At 39.4% G+C, this 25,195-nt stretch overlaps 1 protein-coding gene across 1 annotated transcript; it reads left to right on the plus strand.

Annotated features, from left to right (window-relative positions):
- Positions 1–1,185: 1,185 nt before the first annotated feature.
- shmt2 (serine hydroxymethyltransferase 2 (mitochondrial)) lies at positions 1,186–23,682 on the plus strand. Its single transcript, XM_054616435.1, has 12 exons — positions 1,186–1,329; positions 9,687–9,878; positions 12,823–12,902; positions 14,419–14,619; positions 14,815–14,896; positions 16,688–16,810; positions 18,677–18,816; positions 18,922–19,084; positions 19,484–19,583; positions 20,757–20,912; positions 21,665–21,772; positions 22,032–23,682. The coding sequence occupies exons 1-12, from the start codon at positions 1,297–1,299 to the stop codon at positions 22,157–22,159; spliced, it is 1,506 nt and encodes a 501-aa protein (XP_054472410.1). The 5' UTR covers positions 1,186–1,296; the 3' UTR covers positions 22,160–23,682.
- Positions 23,683–25,195: the final 1,513 nt, after the last annotated feature.

Genomic DNA, 25,195 nt, shown 5'->3' on the forward strand with positions numbered 1-25,195 from the left:
CTGTCTGTTTATCATCCATGATAAAAGAAAATAGCTTACAGCAAGCAAGACAAATGTTTTTTTTGAAATCTTTTTGCTTTGACAAAGTTATGAGATGTGGTGTTCATTCACATGTCACATATATAAAGCTATATAATATATATATTGAGCATAATTTAAAATGTACATATGTATTGAAATAATAAATGTTACCAAAAAATGATGAATAAGGGATGAATGCTTTTACTCACTTTTATAGGCTCAGTCACCTAGTGAGCATGTAAATGAAATAAGTTGATATAGAAGATGAATGAGTAAAATCAGTGGTGGAAAAGTATGCTACATTTACTTACGTAGTGTAGAAAAACAATTTTGAGGTACTTGTTCTTGAGGCTACTTTAATAATTCCATTATCTGCAACTTGATAGGTTACTTCTACTTTACTACACAGAGGTAATTGTTGTACTTTTTACTCCACTACATCCATTTGATAGCTTTAGCTCGTTAGGCATGCTTAGCAGATTCAGATCAATAATACTAAATATAATCAACAGATACATTCTGATGTATTATTGATAAGACCTACTAATCCTCAGAGGAAAAATCTCAAGCTACAGTATGCACATTTGAATTGCTATTGTATGTCAGTATATTACTATATATATGAAAGGAGATGCACTTATGACTTCTGGTGACTAGTAGTTCTCTTGAATACCTATGTTGAATACACTTCCTGTAAGTCGCTTTGGATAAAAGCGTCTGCTAAATGACTGTAATGTAATGTAATGTAATATACTGACATACAATAGCAATTAAAATAGGCTTCACCACTACCAGTTACAACATTAAAGTGATACTTTAATGCATCAATAATGAGAATCGCATAATATAAAATAGATTACTCTGAAATGGGCCATTATTTATGATTGAGGACTTTTACTTGTGGTACTTTAAGTACAAAGACTGTAAATGAGAAGTATAAGGAGTTTAAGTAGTTACTTTTACTTAGGCAAATCAAAAGAAGCAGAAGAAATAACTATCTTTTTTGTTGTATTTGTACACTTAAGTAAAAGATTTGATTACTTCTTCTACCATTGATAAAAAACGAAATGACAGATACAGTAGCAGTGAGTATCTGACACGTGCACCGCTGCCTTGCGTAATTTCCTCCTGACGGCCTACATTTCCCAGCAACCCTTTCGGCAGGTTAAACGTAACTACACGTTGCCATCAACTTCGAGCAGCCCTTTCGGAGCCCGTCAGCTGTGTGTCTAACCGGCTGAGCTGCTTCTTCCTCCGGACTGAGACCTGCAAACCATGCTGTCCTTCGCCCTGAGACGAGTCGCGCGGGTACGTGTGATATAACGGGGGTGGTTTTGGTGTGAATGTTTCTCTGATGGGTTTGTGCACATTTGACACATTGGTCTCTTGTTAGCTGATGAGCTAACAGGCTAGCTCTCTGTGCATGTTATGTAGCTGCAGAAGGTGATGATGCAACAGAGACTGCTCAGTTTCATCATGTGGACTGCAAGAAACAACACTGCGTCTCTGTTTCACCAAAAACTGTCCATGTAACACTCTTTTGGGTCCATGTAACACTCTTTTGGGTCCATGTAACACACTCTTTTGGGTCCATGTAACACACTCTTTTGGGTCCATGTAAAACACTTTTGGGTCCATGTTTTGGGTCCATGTAACACACTCTTTTGGGTCCATGTAACACACTTTTGGGTCCATGTAAAACACTCTTTTGGGTCCATGTAACACACTATTTTGGGCCCATGTAAAACACTATTTTGGGCCCATGTAAAACACTCTTTTGGGTACATGTAAAACACACTTTTGGGTCCATGTAACACTCTTTTGGGTCCATGTAAAACACTATTTTGGGTCCATGTAACACACTATTTTGGGCCCATGTAACACACACTTTTGGGTCCATGTAAAACACTCTTTTGGGTCCATGTAACACACTCTTTTGGGTCCATGTAACACACACTTTTGGGTCCATGTAAAACACTATTTTGGGTCCATGTAACACACTATTTTGGGCCCATGTAACACACTCTTTTGGGTCCATGTAAAACACACTTTTGGGTCCATGTAACACACACTTTTGGGTTATTAAGTGACTGTAACTTTTTGTTGTTTTTAGTTGGTTAAAGTGAAAAGCCTCAGTCATGGTTACTGTATGCAGATTATGCAAAAAAAAAAAAGCTTTATCAGAAAGCCCCCCTAATAAAGTTCAAAGTGCAAAATGAGGCTGCAGGAGAACTGACAAAATATGAACTTTCTACTTTGAGATACTTGTGTAACAGATAAGGCAATAGTCATTATTGTAGGTATGTCAGCAGATTGTTACATGTGAAGCATTACTTTCAAGGGAGCCACAAAGATAATGTGAGCTTAATTTTACTGATTGATATTATCTTATTATATATGGTGGCTCAAAGGTCCACCTTCTACGATCAGTTATCAGTTTATAAGGCAGCTAAAACTAATGATCAAACTCTGGAAAAGTATTTGAAATACCTTTTCAGAAAAGCACAACAATTCAAGGCATCACAGGAATGACCATAAAGTTGAATGAACAACCTTTCTAAACGCAATCCATCAAAATCTGGACATTACAACCTATTACAAAGTATTTATTGCAGGCTTGTAAACTTCAGTGAAGTTTACTTCAGTGACAACCATTGATATAGTGTTAATGATTTAACTTTAAGATGTGCTTAAGTACTGAACATTACAATGTACAGTAGGTTCAATTACCCTAGTTAATTATTAGCATACTTTATTATTATTGCTGATGATTATTATGATGATGGTTAATATTATTATTATGTTTTAAAGTATTTTCCCCTGTATCAGGGTGATGGAAGAGTTGGGGGGGAAAAAAAGGTTGGTTGAGGGCTATTAATATCCTCATTTTGAACTTTAAGAAGTGACCCATTTTGGAGATGGTGCAAATTTCCTGTAGTTCCTCAGAACCCAACGAGACTGTGCCACGTTTGGGCCAAAATTTGGTGGCATGTCCTCCGACCTAGTTTTACAAGTCACTGTCAGTGAGTTTGAAGTTTCCCATTAAACTGACTGGTTCACATGTATGCATGCGTTTCCTATTGGTGGTAATTGGTTAAGTGTGCATCTTCATTGAATTTTCAAAAGGACAGACAAGACCCTTGTTTCTTTTTTTGGTTAAGGAATGCAGTGTCCTCACAGGTTCTGTGCTGTTATTTCTTGTTGCTGTTGATATGCAGTTTTAGGATTGGTGTAAAGGTGGCTAAAGGCGAGGGAAATACAACTTTTGAGACTTGTACCATCAAAGAGTAGTTCATCTGTTTCTGTGGATATTATATCTACCTCTCTGTGGAAAACAGACTTTGGTCTTATAGGTGGGCTTGCTCTTAAATAGGCCAGTTTCTGCAGGTAATGGATTCCAGTTAATCAATTTAAGAATGAAGAATTTTCTTTAATCCCATTATGAAAAACTTTTCTCCCAGTAAAAGCGGCCAAAGAAGCCGGGCTCTTAACTGACACTTTTCTAACTAGGCCTGCATTATGTTTCTTTTGCTAAAGAGAGCTTTTCTTTATAAATTATTCTTTGTATAAAAATATATATTATTAGGCTGTTGAAATAACTGTTATGTTCAGATGATGTTTTGAATTACATGGATTTTGCGCCATGAATCTTCACTTCTCACCAAATAATGAGGAGTCAATCTCAGGTTAAAGATGTAGTGATGGAAAAAGCACCTAGACAATCCAGCTCTTAGCATTTTGCCAAACATTTGTGCTGAAAACGACACAAATTTTAAATTGTAATGTAGTGAAGAGCAAGGTAGTTCTCCAATCAGAGGGTCGGTGGTTCGATACCCGGCTTCGGCAGTCGATGTGTCCTTGGGCAAGACACTTAACCCCAAGTTGCTCCCGAAGGCTTGCCATCGGTGTGGACTGGATGTTGCATGAATGTTAGTTAGAGTCTGATGGTGGCACCTTGCATGGTAGCCTGTCATCAGTGTGTGAATGGGTGAATGATATGTAATATACTACTGATTGTAAGTCGCTTTGGATAAAAGCGTCTGCTAAATGACTGTAATGTAATGTAAACTTAAGCAGAGCAAAGTGAGTGTGAATATCACAGAATGTAGCATTTAAATTTGCAGGTTATATTTTTGACAGTTTATATCTGCTATGTGAGGCATTTGTGTAATTAGAGAAAGGGAATGAGCTGGAATTCAGTTCAACAGACTGCTGTATCTCTGTACTTCCAACATTAACTCTTTAACTTTAAAGGTTGCTGTGCTGAATACTTAAAAATGGCTCATTGTTGGTAATAAATGTGTCCTTTACTATTTCTATGTCCAACCCATGTCTGAAGCATGTGTGAAGCTGGTTGTTTACTGTCTTCTAATGTTTGATAATAATTCACTGGTATGACCTCATTCTTGGCTGGCTGCAGCTAGACAAGAAGGAAAGTCAACATGCTGTGATGTAACCAGAAAACTTTCATAAATATACACTGAAAGAAAGAAACTCAAGAAAACTATTAACCTATCTAGACAGCTTTCTTATCAGTATCATTGCTGGACAGAAAGGTTTGGTTTAAAATGTGAAAAGTTACATTTTTTTTATGCTTGAAATTTCCCTCCTATGTATCTGTAGTTATACTGTACTCCAAGAGGAATTTAGGGTAACGGTTGAATATTAATGAAAATGTATAATTAAATACTTTGTAGTCAAAATTAGTACTAAAAGTACTCAAACTTATCCGTGCTGCTGTGTACTGATAGATTAAAGATTTGTTTTGCTGGGCTTTATTTTTTGTTGGTGAGGCGACCTGCTGCCCTTTGAGTTTGGTGCATAACTCCTACTCATCTTGTTTTTGTTTGAAGTTATGAGGGAAAGATTTGCAGCAGCTTTTTAAACTTTTCTCAAAAGCTACAGTCAATAGAGGTTGACTCGTTTGGGAGAATGCATTTTTGTTTTCATCTATATGTTGTCAACATAAACCAGCTGAGTGGTATTTGTGCATTCAGTATTACCCAGCAATACGCCTGGAGTTTGTTTTATTTAACCTACTTCTATAAATTGACTCAGAAATAGTTTTCGGGTCACTCTGAATGCTGCCGGCCTGGCTTCATCACCTCCCACACTGTAACCACTAAAATTCCAATTTAGTGCTTTTATACACATACATTTTCTTTTGACAAAACTAACAAAGAGTTTCGCAGCAGAGTTATTCTCTAGCTATTTGAATTAATTTAACAGCAGCAGAACAGAAACACATTTTTTGGGGTTTCATGATTTCATCCATTTTATTTTCCAACAGAAATGTTAATAAGTTGCTTGGAGCTATTATGATTCCATGAAAGATGGCAGCCACTTCCTTCAAAATTTTCAAGCGCTCCTCATGTCAAGACCAGCGTAAACACACGTCAAACTAACAAACATCTGCCGGTGTCTTGAGATACCTTTCACTACTGCAGTTACCTTACGCATGTTTTAAGCTTTTTTGCTCTTTTTTGCTCACATCTCGATAATTGCAAAAAGGTACACAAAACTCTTCTGCATTTAAGTAAATAAAACTGTGTGCTAGTTCAGGCTCAATATATTTGTCTCATTACATTGAATCTTTAACTATGTGAAAACATCACATGGAGTTTTTCTTTAGTTTCTGACATTGTATTGACAAAATGATTACTTTATTCAGTTATCGGCAGATTTATTGAAAATAATAATAGGTGTTAGTTGCAGCCCTAGTTTAGTCAAGTTTGCTCCCCCGGCCAGACTGTCCCTAAAATTTTCTTAAGACTTATCCCACTGTGAATTTGAAAAACAGCATAAACGGATTTTCTCTCCTTTTACTGGTGATGTGAGAATAAAGTAAGTAAGTTTCATGACTGATTCAGCCGTATTTAGGTGGCTCAAAAGTGCCAATAGTTGTCCCTCAGCATTTTACAATGCAGGAAAAAAAACAACTTAGTGTTTTCAGTGTGTGTAGTATTTAGTGGCATCTAGTGGTGAAAGCGCAGATTGCATCCATCTGAATACCCCGTCACTCGGATCTCCCTTTGCAAGCAGGTCGGAGAACTACGTTTGTCTTTATTTAACTAGAACCTGAAAGGCTCTCTTGTGTTTGGTTTGTCCTTTCTGCTTATGTAAAAAGATGGCGATGCAAGATAGATGTGCAACATGGGCGACTCTGTGAAGAGGACCTGCTCCCTATGTAGATATAAATGGCCATTTCAAAGCTAACAAAAACACAATGAATCTCAGTTTGGACTAAATATTCTGCCAATAAATCCCACTCGATCCTACACACGGTTCCTCTTAAGTGTGTCTATTTTTGATTGAACAAACTCGGCACTTGACGGGGACAATGAGAGGTTTGTGGGCACAGGTGCTCTCTGACGATGCCAACAGTTCAGTCCACAGCTCACATCTGGACTCCTCGAGGCACCAGGAAGCCCAGTGTAGAGCCCCTTCACCATCATCACCAGCACCAGCAAAAAAAAGCGTTGTTGAACAATTACAGCATATATGTAGTGTTCCACCGCCTACGCCTCCTGAAGATTGGCTTTGTTGCCAGCATCCCTTATGTCTCTGATTGTCTCCTTGACAACCCTTTGACCAGAATACAGTGGAGTTGCCCTGGACTCGGCCTCAATCCCTTCACGCCTCTTCACCCCGTCCAGATTTCTCAGTCTAGTGTTATCTAAACTGAATCACAGGGCGATTTGTAACGGACAGCCCTGCTATTAGTCAGTGACAGGGAGAGAGGCAACTACGTGTCAGACTGACGGATGCTGCTGCCCTGTTGACACTTCTTCTCTCTAACCGTACATATCTTCTGTTTGTTTGTTTTTTCTTCAGTGTCTCCTCTCTAGTCCTTTCTGTTTTGCTTCTGTTACCCAGCTGATTGTTGTTTGGTTCAGCCACTGATGGACAGCAGTCATCTGTAAAATTGACTCGCCTCAGGAGCTGCTTCAGGAAATGGGCAAAATAATACAGAACTAGGATTAATGAAATAGTTTTCCTTCTTCCCTTTTCTTCTTCTCTGCTATTGGTCTTTGGGTACAGATGTTTGACAGGGAAAGGTAAACTGCCAACAATTACCCTCATCATTGTCACTCAGATGCGGTGCATCTGTGACTCTGCCATTATCGCGTGCTCGCGGGTTGATGTGGCCTATCCCGCCCCTTTTTCTCAGGTTCACCTTCAAACGACAGCATCATCTGTCGCCTAAAAATAGGCCCGCTGTGACACATTCGGTGCTTGTATCTTGGCTCTCACTTTTCTTGGATCAGTTTGTCTTGTGTTTATTAATTAATCTTCCGTAATGATCAGGGCTGGGACGTGAGGCAGGGAAGTGGAGAGGCAAACCACAGGGACTGACCCGTGTGTTTGTTTAAGCTCAGTGCTGTCCCGTTTGGACGCTAGGAAGTGATAGCGATGACAAGGCGAACTAATAAAAACACCACATGAGAGCTACTTGGCTGAGCGTGCTTAGCAGCTTTGAGTGACAGGATGAGGGTGGGGAGAGGAAAGCAGGGATGAAGGTGTAGGGAGAAGGAGAAGGAGGAGGAGAGTCACCCTTGTCTGTTTTGCAGTCGTCAGTAGCGCTATAACCATGGCAGTGTTGGCTTGTGTTTTTGCCACTGCTCTCCCAGGCCTCGGTGTGTCCCAGCAGAAGTGCAGACAGCGAAGGACAGTTCCCGTCAGGATTTAATGACCCGTGTGATTTCTCAGCGAGAAACTTGTCCTCAGAGGCAGCCCGACCTGTCTCCCCAGGCCCTCATCTCTTCCAGAAGGGGGGAGGGGAGGGGGGGGAGGGGGGGGGGCCTTCTCGGCTTTTCCACCATCGACACCGCCACTGGTGACAGAAGGCCAGAGTAGAAACTGTTAGAAAAATCGGCCATTAATGTGCAAGTTGCCTCCCCCGGTGTGTCACCGCTGCTCCCTCTGCCTCCCCAGGGAGCAGATGAAGAGGCGGAGTAGAGAGGATGGGCCTAACAGCGATGGAGTAGATAAACTATCTGCAAGCTGTTCCTAAGGATAAAGTGTTCTTATTAACGGTTTTTTTTCTTTTTTCTTTTTTTTAACAAAGAATGTTAAATTATGTGACGGTCAGGTTGGTCAGAAGCTTTTTTTAATTTATTTTTTCGTGGAAAACTAGAGCTGGTTTCTTTGCAAGATTACAGTGCAATAAAGCCACTACAAAAGATGAAGTACCCCAAAAAAAATTAGCACCACATCGAATAAGCATAAATTGCCTATTTTTTTCATATGGGTGTCCTCATCCAGTGCAGCACATTGTGTTAATTGCTTTTTAATGGCGCTATTAAAGGGAGGTTGTCCCTCACACCCCAGCACACCTGTACAGATGATAACTATAGGCTGGCAGCGATGGGATTGATCTCAACACAGAGTCATCACATTGTTGATTAAATGACGGGAGTGAGTCACTTTGTTGTAAATGCTATCAACCTGTCAAGGAGTTTTCTCTTTCTCTTTCTTAGTCTTCTCCCACACAGCCACGGTGTCATTTCTGTTGATAAGGGAATGTAACCACAAAGGGTGCACACATTAAGCACAGCTGTATTACAGCGCAATCGTTTGGTGCCTTCAATGTTCGATATCACCTTTGGAAAGTATCTACTGTATGCAATACCAAGCCAGAAATGTAGTGTTTGACTTATCCATCACAGGCATGGTGCATAGAAGAACCAGTATAGGATTCCTGTTTAACTTTTAAAGAAGAGACAGTGAAAATTGTATGGACTCTGCACGCTCACATGATCAGGCATTGCAGCAGCAGCAGGAGAAGAACTCGCCAGTCCCAGTCCAGATTAGATAAGCAGGAAGTGCTGAATCTGTTCTCTATATGCCTCCTTCGGCACACTGAGGCTGTAAAAGTCAGTCCCCCAGTTTGTAGAAGTGCTGATAGAGGCATAATTGAACAACCACGCTGATTATTGATATCGCGCAAACACGCCAGTTTCTAATTATACCAGGCTACATATTGGAGTCTATGAGGAACGGAGGAGGGGACTTCAAATGTCTCTTTATTTATATAGGACAAATCAGGGTGTTACCTCAAATAAGTTAAATGATCAAATACATACTAATGCTCTGTGTAACGACTCCTAATTACGTTCTGGTTCCTCTTCACGGGAAGTTTAATCTTCATTAATAATAAAGACCTTCTCAAACATGTCAACATAAACGTTCTCATTGGCCCCTTTTGTATTTCCTATTGCAATGTTTGTTAACGCAGTAGCTGACAGGAAGTCAATTTGGACAAAAGCTGTTGCCCTAGCAACAGAATGGCAATGAAAAGCTCTATAACTCAAAAAATGCATGCTATTCATTTTTATTTATTTTTCTCTTCTACACACCCACATTTGTTTTATCATTTTGCAGCTGCAACACCTACTGTGGTCCTACTCTGTTACCATAGTTTTATTAAAGCAGTGGACATTGTCAGTGCAGTGGTTTTGGTTAAAGGAAAAAAAAAAACATCTCTCCAAACCTTGGCATAAATGTCAGTCCTCATGAGACCCTTTTAAGTGCAGTGGTCCAGAATGATAAAATCTGTTCATGATAACTGTCAATCTGTATAAAACTAATATACTTTCAATTTATCCTTTTCCCTCTTTCTCATCATAACCCCCTCAACCTTGCATCCTCTCTTCTGCTCACAGCCACTGTGCCAGCGAACCCCGGTCCGTCTCAGTGTACGCGGCCAGCAGTCCCACGCCGCCACCCGTACCGTGGATGAAGATCGTCCATGGACGGGCCAGGAAAGCCTGGCTGAGGACGACCCCGAGATGTGGGATCTTATGCTGAAGGAGAAGGACAGGCAGTGCCGCGGACTGGAGCTCATTGCATCTGAGGTGAGACGTCTTGCTTGATGTCTTCATTTTCCATTTTCCAGTTTTTGACTTTACATTCTACTTAATTAAACAGTTAACAGAGAGATAGGAAAGGATGGTATGAACATTTATTTTAACCTCTTCATTGGTTTCCTTAAAAATGCCGGTATGGAAAATACATGCTAGCAGATACTATGAATAACAAAGTAAAAATATTTCTCATTAAGTCAGCCTTAAGTACAATATAAAGACTGAACTTATACCATTTTGTACTGATTGAGTTTATTTCTTTTTGAAGAAAGACAGTCAAGGTTAACACTTAATGCCTTTAAGAGCTGGCAGCACCTCAGTTATATGTTAGCAATGGAGACAGCTGAGAACACCTCACCACCTCTGATTAATGTTTTGGCAAAATGAATGGATAAATTAATAGTCTAGGTAGCCCCATGGATATCTATTCTGTTTGTATCTTTTATTTTTTTCTTCATATCACTGCTGGCAGCATTGATTGAAAAGCCTTCATCAGTGGTTAATCAGCGCTCATTCTGTAGATAAATACAGTACGCACAGCACATCCAGTCAAAATAATTCTATGGGTATTGCATTTAAAAGTCATACACTGCAAGTGTATGAATTCTTTATTCATAGTTACTCCTTATTCATCTTGCTGTTGTATGTTTTAATATTTAATAGAAATACATAAGGGGTGCTAGGGCAGTGAAACTGTGACCTTCTGGCTCAAACATACAAATGATAAAACAGATATCATGACCTCTGACAGTGTTGTTTTTAAAATAATAGAATAAATTCACATTATTCAAATGTAGCCTCCTAAATAATGAGAAGGCTCTCAGGATTGAGTTCTTTCTGTAAGCATGAATCGCTCAGTTGTTACAGAGACATGTGGGTTTCTCTTTGTTTCCATTCCGAGGCTGGATGGTGTGAAATGGAAAATATTACTATTCAAAAGAGCAGAAGGGGTTTTTATCTTGTATTGTTCTTTCTCTCTCCTCCTGTTTCTTCTTCGCCACAGTAGTTTTTCAGTGGAGTATATCGGCCCCCTCGCTACACAAAGCCTGACCGCTCTAGTTGGAGATAAAGCTGATATCTTCATTCTGCCTCCTTCCCACCTCACTGTGTGAGGCACATCACAGTAACAGCTCAGGACGGCATTCCTTGAATGAAAAGACAACCATGCATGTCCACACACGCAAACGGTCATACCCACACCCACGCACACACACAGACACTTAAAGGCGCTGAGAAGCAAATGCATTTCCTTTTGTAATATATGCAGAGTTGTCTGCATGACAGACGGACGCAGCAGAGAGCTTTTACTGGAGCTGTTATCTCCCTTGATCTCCTTTTGGCTTCTAGGTGAAGCATTAGCATAACACACACACACACACACACACACATATATATATATATATATATATATATATATATATATATATATATATATATATATATATATATATATATATATATATATATATATATATATATATATATATATATATACACACAGTACCAGTCAAAAGTTTGGACACACCTTCTCATTCAACTACTTTGAAGAATGTAAAATATAAAACATATTCTGGTTTGTTGAGCATTTGTTTGTTTACCACATAATTCCATATGTGTTCCTTCATAGTTTGGATGTCTTCAATATTAATCTACAATGTAGAATAAAAAATAAAAATAAAGGAAAAACCATTGAATGAGAAGGTGTGTCCAAACTTTTGACTGGTACTGTATATGCAAAAGGTAGTTTTATTTTTCATAGCATTTTTAATTAGTTTTTTTCACATAACATAGTTGCTTAGAGTCTGCTTTCTATAAAATATGTTTTTATGCTTTCCCTTCACATTTTGCAACATGTGCTATACTATAAACATTTGTGTAATAACCTTGCGGAGAGGAGAGAAGAAAAGTAGTGTTTGGATTTGTTGCGGCAGAAACATTTGGAGGCAGATTGGATGACCTTTCTGCATTCCCAGCATGCACAAAATGCTTTTAGTTTCAACCAACAGCAACACTTTCCTACTCAAAAAAAGGAATGGGGGGAAATCTCAGGAGAAGAAATTCAAAGAAAGGTATCATCAAAGGGACCAGTAGAGTAAAAGCTGTAGGTGGGAAATGACAATTACAAGATAAACAGGAAGTTGTAACAGCTAGCTCCATAAATCGTACCATTTATTGTCTTAATTACTTAATTAACCATTTAGTTCTTGAAGCATCAGAAAACTGTGACAAATTCCTCTAACCCAAGTTGACATCTTCAAACAGCTTGTTTTTCTACAATCTTAACCGTCATAACCCCCCAAAATACACGTTTATTATCATGTACGACAAAGAGAAACTGAGAAATCATTACATTTGGAAAGCTAGCACAAAGGAATGTTTTCAATTTTATCTTAACTTATGACTAAACAAAAACGTTTTTTAAAATAATAATCTAAATTTGTCTAACTAGCTTTCTAAGAAGTCCAGTAAAATAAATCAAAGGAATCGTTCTGCTGAAATCAGGCTGGTAAAATGTATCAGTCAGTCCAATACAAGTTACTGGTATTTATCACGTCTTTTCATCCTCCAGCACACGCGCAATATATAAACAAAACTTTCGGGGTATAATTGCACCCCTTTTCCATATCCATACTCGCAAAAATTAGTTTTTCTTACATTGCAAAATGATTAAAAAAGTCCACACCAATGTTTCTCAGCATGTACAGCAAAGATTATTACATTATCTTGTACCCTCCAGCAGCGAGGCGATAAGCATTGTGAAGTGCAGAGTGTTAGTCTATGGAGGTCCAGAGGTTCAATACTGTAATGATTGCCTTTAGCTGGAGGGGGATTTCTCACTATCACTTAACAGACTTTAATTTGCCGTCCTTGTCCCTTCTGTCCACTCGAGCAATTGATCTGAGTGTGTGTTTGCTTGTGTGTGTTCTCACCACAGAATTTCTGCAGTCGAGCAGCTCTGGAAGCTCAGGGCTCCTGTCTGAACAACAAATACTCTGAAGGCTACCCGGGGAGAAGGTGAGCGTGTTTATTGAGACACACCCCGGCTTATTAACACCGTTGATATTCTCTGCTTCAGGATATTTGCTACATTTAAACACACACATAGACATACACTGGTTTATACTCTGTTCTCTAGCTTGCCCTGTAATAGTAGATGCCAACCACACAGCAGATAATCCGCAGCCTCTGCTCTGCCAAAGCAGATTCCTGAGGGGATACATTGGAAGAATTCAGTGCCCAGGCTGGTAGTTGAATGTTTTCTTATTTCAGTTTTCCTATTATCTATTGTTTTCCCTCAGATAATTCACATTTAACAGCAGCAAACAGAGAGCTGACCTGTTTTGAATTGCTTCTTTTTTGATGCCTTTGATAACTGGAATACAAGCCTACCATAACTCTCCCTCCCACTGAATGGGTTTTTGTTTTTTTATGTTTTTTTCCCCCAACATCCTACTCATCTGCTTTTTGCACTTAAATGCAATGAAACAAAAGGATGATCTCACAGACTGAGTGGTTTGTAAAGTAGCCATCTGTTGCTCCTTCATCTGTACCTGAAAACGTTTGATGAGCGTTTTCATCTACGATGCCCCCGATCTGCTGTGGTAGTCTTTGGTTAACGTTGGTCTAGATTGCTCTGAGTCAGCAAAAACGGTAATAATTCCATAAATGATAACATTATAGGCTATTTGTGCAGTAATTGCATAGAACCACTAGTGCTGTACCAAATGCCTTTTTTTTTTTTTTTTTTTCATCTAAAGCTCACATTTAGGTTTTCAAATAAAGCTTTTAATGTCCGTTAACTGAGGTTTTATACTGTTCTGTTTTTCTGACCACGTTGAAAATTTGGTTTTAAATGTCCAAATTCCCCAAAAAATATGGATTGAAGTGGAATATTTGATTAGATTGAAGTATGTTGTGAATTTTGGAAATGATAACATTTATTTTTTCCAATTAATATAAACTTTTGGACTGGAGACTAACTGAAACAACTACAGAGACGAGGACGTAACGTGTGTGTGTGTGTGTGTGTGTGTGTGTGTGTGTGTGTGTGTGTGTGTGTGTGTGTGTGTGTGTGTGTGTGTGTGTGTGTGTGTGTGTGTGTGTGTGTGTGTGTGTGTGTGTGTGTGTGTGTGTGTGTGTGTGTGTGTGTGTGTGTGTGTGTGTGTTTTTGACAGAGAGTGGAAGAGGAGATGGAAGGTGGATTGTCACTTTTTCGGTCAGAAAAGCGCTGGAATGTCAACGTTATGAATGAAGCTTCAAAGTATTCGGTACAGCCCTACGAGCCACACACTAACTGACTTTAAATCACGAAGCAAACTAATGAATGAAGATATTGCACTGAAACTGATGAATGTGTAAATAAGCAACTATTTTCTAAAAAGTTAGACACATCAAGTAACAAAAATAACCCCCTCTTATAGGTTTCAATTGAATTCATATTATAGATTAATCCAGCAGGGTATTTGCATGAGTGATGCGTCTCTTATTAAATGGCCTGAGGGTGTCTCTTGTTTTCCATCCCTTCCCTCAGATACTACGGTGGAGCAGAAGTGGTCGATCAAATTGAGCTCCTGTGTCAGAAACGAGCCTTGGAGTCCTTCGACCTGGACCCGGCTCTGTGGGGCGTCAACGTCCAGCCGTACTCCGGCTCCCCCGCTAACTTCGCCGTCTACACGGCCGTGCTCAAACCCCATGACCGCATCATGGGCCTGGACCTGCCCGACGGAGGACAGTGAGTAGTCTCCGCAGCTTTCCTTTTAATTCTTCACCTGAAGCCTGTCACTTATAATCTCTTATCCTCACACTTTTCTGAGCTGCCCTAGTTTCTTTGTTGCTCCACACTAGTGCACCTTTTACACCTATAAAAACCAAGTTGGTTTCAAGGTAATGTTACTTTCTGTTTACATGTTCCTCTCTCTTACCCCAGTCTGACCCACGGCTACATGTCCGACGTGAAGAGGATCTCCGCAACCTCAATCTATTTTGAGTCCATGCCTTACAAGCTCAATGTAAGTAGAGATCCCTACCACTGATGTCACATAACATGTTGTGGACTGTCGTGAATAACAGTCAGCTTTTTTGGTAACAGTGAGGAACAACATCACCAGTGAAAGTGAAGTGAATTGGACAACAGCAAAAAAAAGTGTGTTTATAAAAGCTGTGAGGCAGATACAGGTTAAATAATATTCAACAATGCTTAATGTTTGCTTTGTATATATGTATACCTCCTTCAGTTTCGGACGAGACTTTTTTTTTTATGTCAAGATAAATAAAGGCAAGGTTTTCAGAGTCAGTTTATCTTGACGTTAAAAAATGGAGCTATTGGTGTTAAGAAATGTCCTATCCGACCACCACATGAACCAGTACTGTTGGTCAGAACAGCCCGTGTGTCGGAGGCTTCAGGCGTCTCAGATGTCTGATACTCGCGAGTGCGAAGCATTGCTTGTTCTGTTGCAGCACTCTGTACAATATTTCAGTAAGTATGTTGTGTATAAGGTGTTTTGTGCTGTCCCTGCCTTTCACTGTAATTGTGACAGGGAGTAAAACAGTTACACTGGATAAATACCAAGGTGCAACTGCACCACTAAAAATTGAAGCATATGTGCTGCTTACAATTAACCATATGTTTAGTGTCTAAATTTCAGCCCAACACGCTTTTGCTAGCAGGTGCTTGTGGAAAGAGCGGCATAAACGCAGGTGTTTTTGGTTGATATGGCCTCTCCACTAACAATGCAACCTTTCAGTCCTCTTGGTTTAGTATAATATGTACAACATTCAAAGTGCTGTTTTCCACCAGCGTTGAAATCCGTACAACCAGGGTCCCATAGATGCGGGAGCATCGTATATTAGTGTAACGTGTTTTATTCCTGGGGTCATAGTTGTGTGGTGGTGGTGGTGGTGGTGATGGTAGCGGCTGATGGATGGCCATGAGACTCTGCATGTCCAGACCTGCTGATGTATGGGAAGGCAAGACCCCTCTGTGAGAGAGATAATGGGAAATCGACAGGCTGGCCAGCACCACTGGCTCTGTCTTCACAATGAGCAGCTTGATGGAGTGAGGGGGCATCCATAGATGTGCTCTGGAGATGGGAGATTATCAGGTTGTCTAAATAAAGCTTTCCCTCCTTCACTTCTCTTTTCTTTTTTCTTGTCCCTGTCTCCCTAATCCTCCATCCTTTCTGTCTCCCACTTTGTTTTTCTGCTCCGTCCTGCTGTCTATCTCTCGTCTTTCCTCTCTGATGCTTGGAGGAGGAGTAGACGTGTGAAACCGGAGGTTCGGGCGCCAGACACACTTGTCATTTGACTGTTCCAGTCTGACTCCATTTCATGTGACTCATATGTTCCATCTCTGGGGATAATGGATTGTCTAACATATCTCACATTTCTTATTTCAATGGAAAGAGCGGCTAAAGTCTCCAAACCAACCTCTGATCTGTTCAGCCTCATCACACCAGTTGAGTCGATCCCTGAAAGGCTGAATTAGGATAAGTAGGGGTGCATTACTGCAATTGCTCAATCTTCTGCGATGATATGATGGGTTGAAATGTCTCCCTTCGATAAATTCCTTCCGCTTTTAAGGTACCCAAAGTACTTCAGACGCAGCTGCTTCAAATGGAGGAAAAAAACTCTAATTGTGTTGATATGTTTGCTCTCATCTGAAAACTTTTTCTCACCCTCTTGTCCTTTTTTCCTCCTCGTGACCCTTACTCTCCCTTTTTAATATTCTCATATTCACCCTCCACTTCTTCCTTTTTTTTTTCTCCCAATTTCAATCTGTCTCCCTCTCCGTTTCTCTGCAGACTACAACAGGACTCATAGACTACGACCAGATGGACATGACGGCCAAGCTGTTCAGGCCCAGGCTCATCATCGCTGGCACCAGCGCCTATGCCCGCCTCATTGACTACGCCCGCATCAAGAAGGTGCATGGAGAACTCTCTATACCAAACTTGCCTAGCTTTTGTGTGTGTGTGTGTGTGTGTGTGTGTGTGTGTGTTTTTTGCGCTACCTCATCCTCTCTTGCTACCTGTTTCCTCATTCAGTAATATGAAGGTCAGAGCAGCTTATTCCTCTTATCTAAAACTCAGTCAACCTTTTCCACTGAACTGTCACACACACCTGCTCCTCTTACTGATAGCAGGCTCTTACCTAGCCAGGATCACTCCGAACCATACCTTCACTAATTCCTTTCCCACAGTGGAGACCAGTGTTGCTCTAAATACCAAACGTTCACTTACAAACTTCATCATAACCCAACGCAAACCAAGCTGTACCATCTCTCACAACACAGATGCTTTTTCTTGCCTACTCATCCGAACTGAACGCGAAAAATAGAGGCACTGACTCACGTGTGCGCGGCAGCAACTTTTAACTGCACACTTCACTGCTCTCTTTGGCCGTGCACAAGAGGCCCCTTTATCGGTTTTGTTATAGCCACCCGCTGATTCACTTCATTCGCTCCATGACTGCTCTCCTTTGTTGCTGCAGAGCCCCACTTTAGCCAGAACCGTCAGATGGAGTGTCCCCCCATTACAGAGCTGTGTTTTTATTAAGCACCATAACTACTTTGCCACTAGGCCTGAAGTGGGGCCATATTTTCCCCCTGGCATGTCTCTGTGGAACTGTTTACTGTTTTATGGCAGAATCTGCCGGGCCGGGCTCCTCTCCAGACTTTCAAAGTGTTGTTACCTAGATTTGAGCAGCCTTTTATTTATTTTTTTATCTGAAATTTGCCACACTATCAGCGTTCATCAGCTACCGCACATCACCCTCTTGTGTTCTTTACCCCCTCCAGTAACCCTGCCATCTATCCTGCCTCTTAATCTAATAAACATGTGCTGATCCAGTTTAGATAAGAGAGGAAAGGAAGATTGTCACGATAATGAATATTAATTGGAGCGCTAAAAAGATTGTTTACTGCTCTGATCATTCGCCAGCGAGTCATTTGCATGTTAGCGAGCTATTTATTGTTTGTGCCTTTTTCAATAAATGCTGGCAAGAGACTACAAGGATTTATTAAATTATGCTCTAATATTTGGGGCCTCTGAAGACTGCTGAAGAGTGTAATAACAGCAGTTCCTATTTGTAATATCTGCCCTTTGAGAGGAGAGGTACTGCCTACAGATGTAGAGTTATCACTGAATCTTTACCGTGAGGGTAACATTTAAATGTATTAATGCCAAGAGATTTTATCTCAGATTTTTGGTCTCACATTTCAACATATACAGAGCACATTATAATATAATATGCAGAACAGTTGGGCAAGTTTAGGTATCTAGTTTTATAGTAACTATAGTGGTTTCTGGTAGCCCTCTATATCTCAATGCATAAATATTTATTCAGTTCACAGTTTTACTCCAGATTTGTAATTAAACAGTGATTGAAGATGACCTGCTGAATTTCAGCTTAGCGTGGGTTCAAGTGTGTTTACATCTATATTTGGTTGATGATCTAAAACCCTCTCCTCTTTGTACATGGTCTCTTGAAAATAATTAACTTACTGAAAAGGAAACTGAAGAGGTTTTCATGGCCAAACACTGGAATGTTATTTGAATCCAACTACGCATTTGTTTCGATTGCTGAAGATCAGACTCAACACAGAAAAAACCCACTGAAACAAGCAGGAAGTGTAGAAGGCTTATAAATGATACATTATTTTGGGTATTGTATCAAAAAAGATAAAAGGTAAAATGTAAATATAATTTGATTAAAAAGTGTCCTGTTTCATGGTATACATTTGAATCCTAATGTTGTGTTTCTTCCCTCTTTCTCACCCTTTTCCCTCTTAGCTGTGTACTGACATTAAAGCCTACATGCTGGCTGACATGGCCCATATTAGTGGCCTGGTGGCAGCCAAAGCCATCCCCTCTCCCTTTGATCATGCTGACCTGGTCACTTCCACCACACACAAGTCCCTCCGAGGAGTCAGGTAAGAACAAGAGACATTTCAGTTAAATGTCATTAGTGATGTTTTGATTCCTTTCTAATGAGATAGCTGATGAGCCTCGTCAGCTAATTATTCTGCTCTGTTCAGGGCTGGCCTCATCTTCTATCGTAAAGGTGTTCGCTCGGTGGACAAGAAGGGGAAGGAGATCATGTTCGACCTCGAGGACAAGGTCAACTTCTCTGTGTTCCCCTCGCTGCAGGGTGGACCACATAATCACGCCATCGCTGGTGTGGCTGTGGCACTCAGACAGGTCAGCACAACACACTAACGCCCAATTTTCAATTCCAACTTTATTTGTATTGATGTAACAATTCATTACCTTGGTCTGATATTCCCTAATAAGAATTTGATAACTGGTAAATCCAATTTTACAGTGAAACTAAATCTTACCATTGAGATGTGTTGGTTCTACTTGACACAGGAGCTACAGTGGGCATCTGTTACTTCTCTTCGCTACTGAAACTTAATCCATTATAAAGGATAGAAAGGCAATTTCTCTCATTTGTAACAACGTGATATGTTTATTTAGTAGGAAGTTGTTTTCTTGATATCTGATTTATAATTTCTCGCCCCCAACAGAAAAAAATCAAACTCTACCTTCAGTTCTTCTATCTTGCTCAACCTTTTTGTTATTTGTGTGTGTGTCCAGACACAGTCTCCCATGTTCAAGGAGTATATCTCCCAGGTATTAAGGAACGCCAAGTCTATGGCTACAGCTCTCCTCAGCAAAGGCTACACCCTGGTATCAGGTAATCTAATTTGTATTACAGCATTGTTTTTGTTTTTTTTGTAATTCACAGGGAGACACTTGCTCAGCAAACTGCAGAAAGAAACACCGAAAAAAACACAACACAGTCAATAAAGAGAAATGTGCTGTCAGAAAATGCAAATTACGTGACACAAGAAAAAAAGGCATTTAAATTCATGATGTGCAAATAGGCTAATGCCAGTGTAGCTGTCCCGCCAGTCAAGTAAATAAAACCAGATGAAAGTGGTCACTTTCTGGTTGTGAGCGAATGCTTGAATCTTGTACTGCATTTAATCTGCTTGCCTCAGCTCTTTTTTGATGTATAGCCTTCAATTGTCACCCTAAAAAATACAGACTGGTCCTGTGCTTACACTGCATGTTGTGCATGCTCCTTTTTTCAATCCCTCTGTAGATGTTTGTGTAAAAAAATAGGAAAAAACAATTTTACGATTACAGTCAACAGGAAGCTTGTAAAAGGAGTGTGTACTTACTCAAGTAAGATAGTTATATTGATAGCTATGGGAGATTGTATTATTAAATGTGTGTGTGTGTGTGTATATATATATGCTAACCCAGATTTCTGTTTATTACTTGAGTCAATGCAGTCTAATACAACAGTCCTGCAATAAAACCTACTTTCATGAAGGTTATAATATTCTGTTTTTGTCGAAACTAAGGAGAGGTTTTAATTTATCTATGATCCTTTCTGAGGATGTAGTTTGTGTTTGATGTAGCCTACTCTCATTGGTATAAAAATGCAGGGCAAAACAATAGAAAAACCTCTCTCTAAAATGCAATACAGATCAGCAGCACCCTGAACTGCAGCCTCAGAAATGTAGTATTATAACATTACATATGGCTATACTCTTAGCTAGGTGTAGGCATGAAGTACAACGTATCTACATACTGGATATACTGTCAACATCTAACATCAATACATTGCTCAGATGGAAATAAAGCACATATGACGACAAATGCATGAGAAAGGCGAAGATGTGAAGCATTGGAGACCCTGACAACACACGGCTCAACAATAATTTGGCTTCATTGTTAACTGCATTCAGTTTTATATCCTACAGCTAACAAAGGCTTAAATGGGAAGTTCGTGTCTACAAAGCTTTGGACTTTCCTACTCGCTCCTACTCCTAAAAGTTTTTACTTACCTTTTTTTCAGACGGGACGGACAACCACCTGGTCCTGGTTGACCTGCGGCCTAAGGGCATTGACGGGGCTCGGGCCGAGAGGGTGCTGGAGCTTGCCTCCATCACCGCCAATAAGAACACCTGCCCCGGGGACAAGAGCGCCCTGACTCCTGGTGGCCTCAGGCTAGGTAAGGAGCAGCTTCACATTACACTACGTTTAGCTCAGACAAGATCTTGTCATACTTATTATTAAGGATTTTCTCAGAAACCACATAAAGAAAATGACGCTTATTTGTGTATTCTAAATGTTTCCAACCTCAAAATACCTGTAACTTTTGTCAATATCATCAGTCTTGATATGATTGTCAACAATTCGGCATTATGTGTTCTGGATTTAACCACAAAGTGAATTTTTTCTTTGGGTGGAATTTACTTTTCACTAAGCATCTTCTTTACTTAATTTCACTTTTCAAAATGTAGTTCTGCATATGGAAATTAGTCAGCCACCAATTAAGCCACAAGCACTGAGCAGATCATGATTAATTAAGTATGTTTGGGTTTTAAATCATCTTCCAGGAAGTTCCAGAGCTCCACATCAACACCGCCACATTTTTAGCATTGTCTTAAGGCGAGAAACTGCACTTATTACCTCCCCAACGGTTTATTTGATTGCGATTTGGTTTCCACCTCAGCGGCCCATCAGCCTTCAGCATCATTGTTGGTTTGACCCTTCTGAAGTCTGTAGAATTATAACTTATATTTCAAGAAGTTCCAGGATTCCATTTTTTTTATATATTATACTATTCATATTGTTCCTAAACAGGATAAAAATGCAGGAAAGTTTATTGGAGACGGTTAAACCTTCAAAAGCAAAAGGAAGTGATCACCAGTCATAACTTTGTATTTCAAGCTGCAGATTTTGTGTTTTTCTCCATCCCAGGTGCTCCAGCTCTGACATCCAGACAGTTCAAAGAATCTGACTTTGTGCAAGTTGTCGAGTTCATGGACGAAGGTTTCAAGATTGCTTTGGACGTCAAGAAAAAGACCGGTAAGCCTTCTGTGAGAGGGGAGACCAATAACAATGTAGACCGGTATTTGGCAAGAACATGGGCCTCAGATTATTGCCTTTTTATTTTTTAAACTATGTAGAAAGGCAACAAAATTACAATATGCTGTATCTTATATTAAATTGTTGGGTAATGAAACATTAGAGGAAACAAAAAGCCCAATGGTGATAAACCAAAGCAAGCTAAATGGCCACAATGGAAAGCTGAACCTTTTCTTTCTCTCTCTGTTGTCGTCTCCAGGAAAGCTCCAGGACTTCAAGAACTTCCTTCTTCAGGACCCAGAGACCGTGGCTCGCATCGCCAACCTGCGCCAACACGTTGAAGCTTTTGCCAGGCCCTTTCCCATGCCAGGCTTCCACGACCATTAAACACAACAATATGGAGTTTGTGGGCCCATAACAGCCAGGTGGCCATCAAGGAGATGGAAAATTGTGAAATGTGGTTGTTGCCAGTGAAACAGGGTGACTCCCTTTTTTTTTTTTTTTTCAATCAGTTCTAGGAAACCACATATTTTTTTATACCTCTTTGCAGTAATCCAACAATCAGTTAATGTAAAAACTTGGCCTCCAGTTTGAGGTAAAAAAAAAATAAAAAATTGTAGAGCAGGAACATATTTTAGAGATCTTTCTCAGTTGTCGTCACACAATTTCTTTAATGTGGGGGTGTGGAAATAAAAAATCAAACATGTCAAATCAAACAACAACCAACAGCTCTTAGTGTCACAGACTCTGTGACTTGATTGGTATATAATTAGTTTTTTCTAATGAGATACACTGAGAGGTCTTAATGCTGTAAAGAGTCTTAATTAATGTCACTAATGTATTAATTATATTCACAAGAAGATGTGTGCATGATAGCTTTCTTTTTTTGTTTATTAAACCAGGTACACAAGGGGACTTTATGAGGTTAAAAGGTGTTCTGCCAAACAATGTTGCTCTGGCTTTTAAATGTATGTGGGTGACATTTTTTGAAGATCAGAAATGAACCTGTGATGTTTTCAAAAATGATTTATAACAGTTAGACCTCTTACTAAATAGAGATTTGGGCATCTAGTCTCTAAAGCCAGATTACTTTTAACCAAATCCAATATTATAAGCTTATTTTCTTTTGACGCTGTTGCTATTGAAATGTCCTTTTTCTTCCAGCATATCATTGATGTCAGATTTGAATTGCTATATATTTTGTTATGATAGATGAATAACCAAATGGGATAATAATAGAATTGTCATCCTTTTGTTATTTTATACTTTCTGTTAAGTGCGTTTACAAAGTATCTATACTTTTTAATGTGTTATTTTAAAAGGATTAACGATGTAACAGCATCATCATTTCACATATATCTTAATGTTTACAATACCAGCTGATTTGTTGTACTAGAAGAAAGATTATTTATAGTGCAGTCTGCCTGTTATTTCACAATGGTTTTCAATGATGGAAATTGTGAAGCATGGAAAATGTGAAGCAGCTTGATTTGAAAAAAAAAAATGTGTATCTGGCTCACAGAATGGTAGTGTTGTCATTATCACTGCATCAGTGAGGAAGCAAGAATTCTGTTTTGAAAATGTTTTTACAGCACAATGGAGAACAAGGCTTTAGAAATGAATGGTGTGGTTACTTTCTTACTTTGCACAAAAAACAGCTTCTAAAGTGAACCAAATCATATGAATTATCCACATCACAATTTTTTGACAGCCAACATACTATAAACATTACCAAACCATACCAAGTAGTATTTTACTATGTTCATACATCTGTTTATCATCTCTGTCATGTTGCCAGCCTTTTTACTGTACATCAACACAGTTTGTACTAACTTTCTTTTACATAACATTTGAATAAAATGTAATTGGATATAGCTGAGTATTAATAAAAACCCAATAATGCATACATAGTTTGTGTTTTGTCGTTGATATCAATTCACCATTTGTCACCATAAGAAACATCTAGTGTAGAGGAAGATGTCATTCAGTCAAAATGCAATAATGTTTCGTTGACAGACAGATTTGTGGTGTTACTGCAACAAATGAACTGTTGAGAAAATGTGAGTAGAATAAAGGATGCTTTACCAGCTATTGTATAGTATTAGGATAAATCACTTGGTATGTGATGATTGGTTGTCGGGTATATGTAGTTAATCTGGAGGGGTTTGGATATAAAAATGCATCCTAACATACACTTAAGTTAGTGCACAGATCCATCCTTAATTTTATTTCACTTTTTACTGTATACTTTGTGCATACATCGGCTCCACTGAATGGAAATATTGTGTTTTGTACTCCACTACATTCATTTCACATATAGTTACTTTAATAATAAAATGATACATTCAAAGCCCAAAATAATCAGTATGTATTTTCTAGATTTTTTTTTAAATAATACTTTTACTTGTTACGGAGTATTCACAGTGCACCATTGTTATGCTTCCAAGTTCCTCCATGGCTGTTTGTAAATGTTTGTAAAATGACTTGCATATACTGTCTTTTCAGCGGATTGTTATTATATTCATGATTAATTATTTGTAAGTAAAAACTACTGGTGAGGCTTGTCAGCTAACTAGTTAAGAGCTAGTTCTTGTTGGCACTGCTTCACACACACATGACAGCAGGTATGACCCCTGGGTGATTCCATGACTTCAACCATTTGTAACGTTAGGTCTATCACACCGGAAGCCACACGGCAACAACTTTACTACAACAGAAAAGCCCAAAGACCAGTTTTACACATGAGCCCAAGTCGTGTTAAGCAAATACAGAGCTTGGGAACATCTTTTTCAGTTTCCTATTACAATGTGCGCTATATAGTGCTGGGGAACACTAGACCTGCAAACATGACTCCCACAACCTCTACACACTGCAGCACAAATCCAACACCCTTTCTGATGGGCCGGTTTATTTAAACCGTTGAAGCCCTCCCGATGTTTGGTTCAGTTATCGGTGCTTCGGCTTCACATCAACTGTTAAAACACCTAAAAACTCTTTTATTCAACAGTACAGCGGCTATTGCTGCTTATATATCATTTTATAAATAAAGCTAACTGCCACTAGATAATATAGCCTATCTTAAGAGTTAATAAAAAAAAATTACACTGGACAACTATCCATGTTCACAACTTAAAATGTGACCCTTTCCACTCTCTCCGAAGGTGTTACTATTTGCCAAAACGCCAGGGTACGAATGCTACACCAAGTTAGTGTTTGCTACTTGTGCTAACATGCTGTTGACTTTCTTGGCTATTGGCTCATGCTCATCTGCTTTAAGTCATGTCTTGTCTGCTGCTGTTGATTTCATTCTTCTGACTTGACTTCTACCTACAGTATGCACTTCATTTGATTCTGTATAAATTGTCAATAAGATAGGGGATGAAGTTACATTTTTCTTCGGTTGGTTGTTTGGCACCTGGATGT

This window comes from Anoplopoma fimbria, chromosome 17 (assembly GCF_027596085.1).
Source record: "Anoplopoma fimbria isolate UVic2021 breed Golden Eagle Sablefish chromosome 17, Afim_UVic_2022, whole genome shotgun sequence".
NCBI lineage: Eukaryota > Metazoa > Chordata > Actinopteri > Perciformes > Anoplopomatidae > Anoplopoma > Anoplopoma fimbria.

Coding starts and splice junctions, on each gene's coding strand:
- shmt2 (XM_054616435.1), top strand. CDS start 1,297: ATGCTGTCCTTCGCCCTGAGACGAGTCGCGCGG. Junction 16,811..18,676: donor ACTACGCCCGCATCAAGAAG/GTGCATGGAGAA, acceptor TTTCCCTCTTAG/CTGTGTACTGACATTAAAGC. Junction 19,085..19,483: donor TGGCTGTGGCACTCAGACAG/GTCAGCACAACA, acceptor GTGTGTGTCCAG/ACACAGTCTCCCATGTTCAA.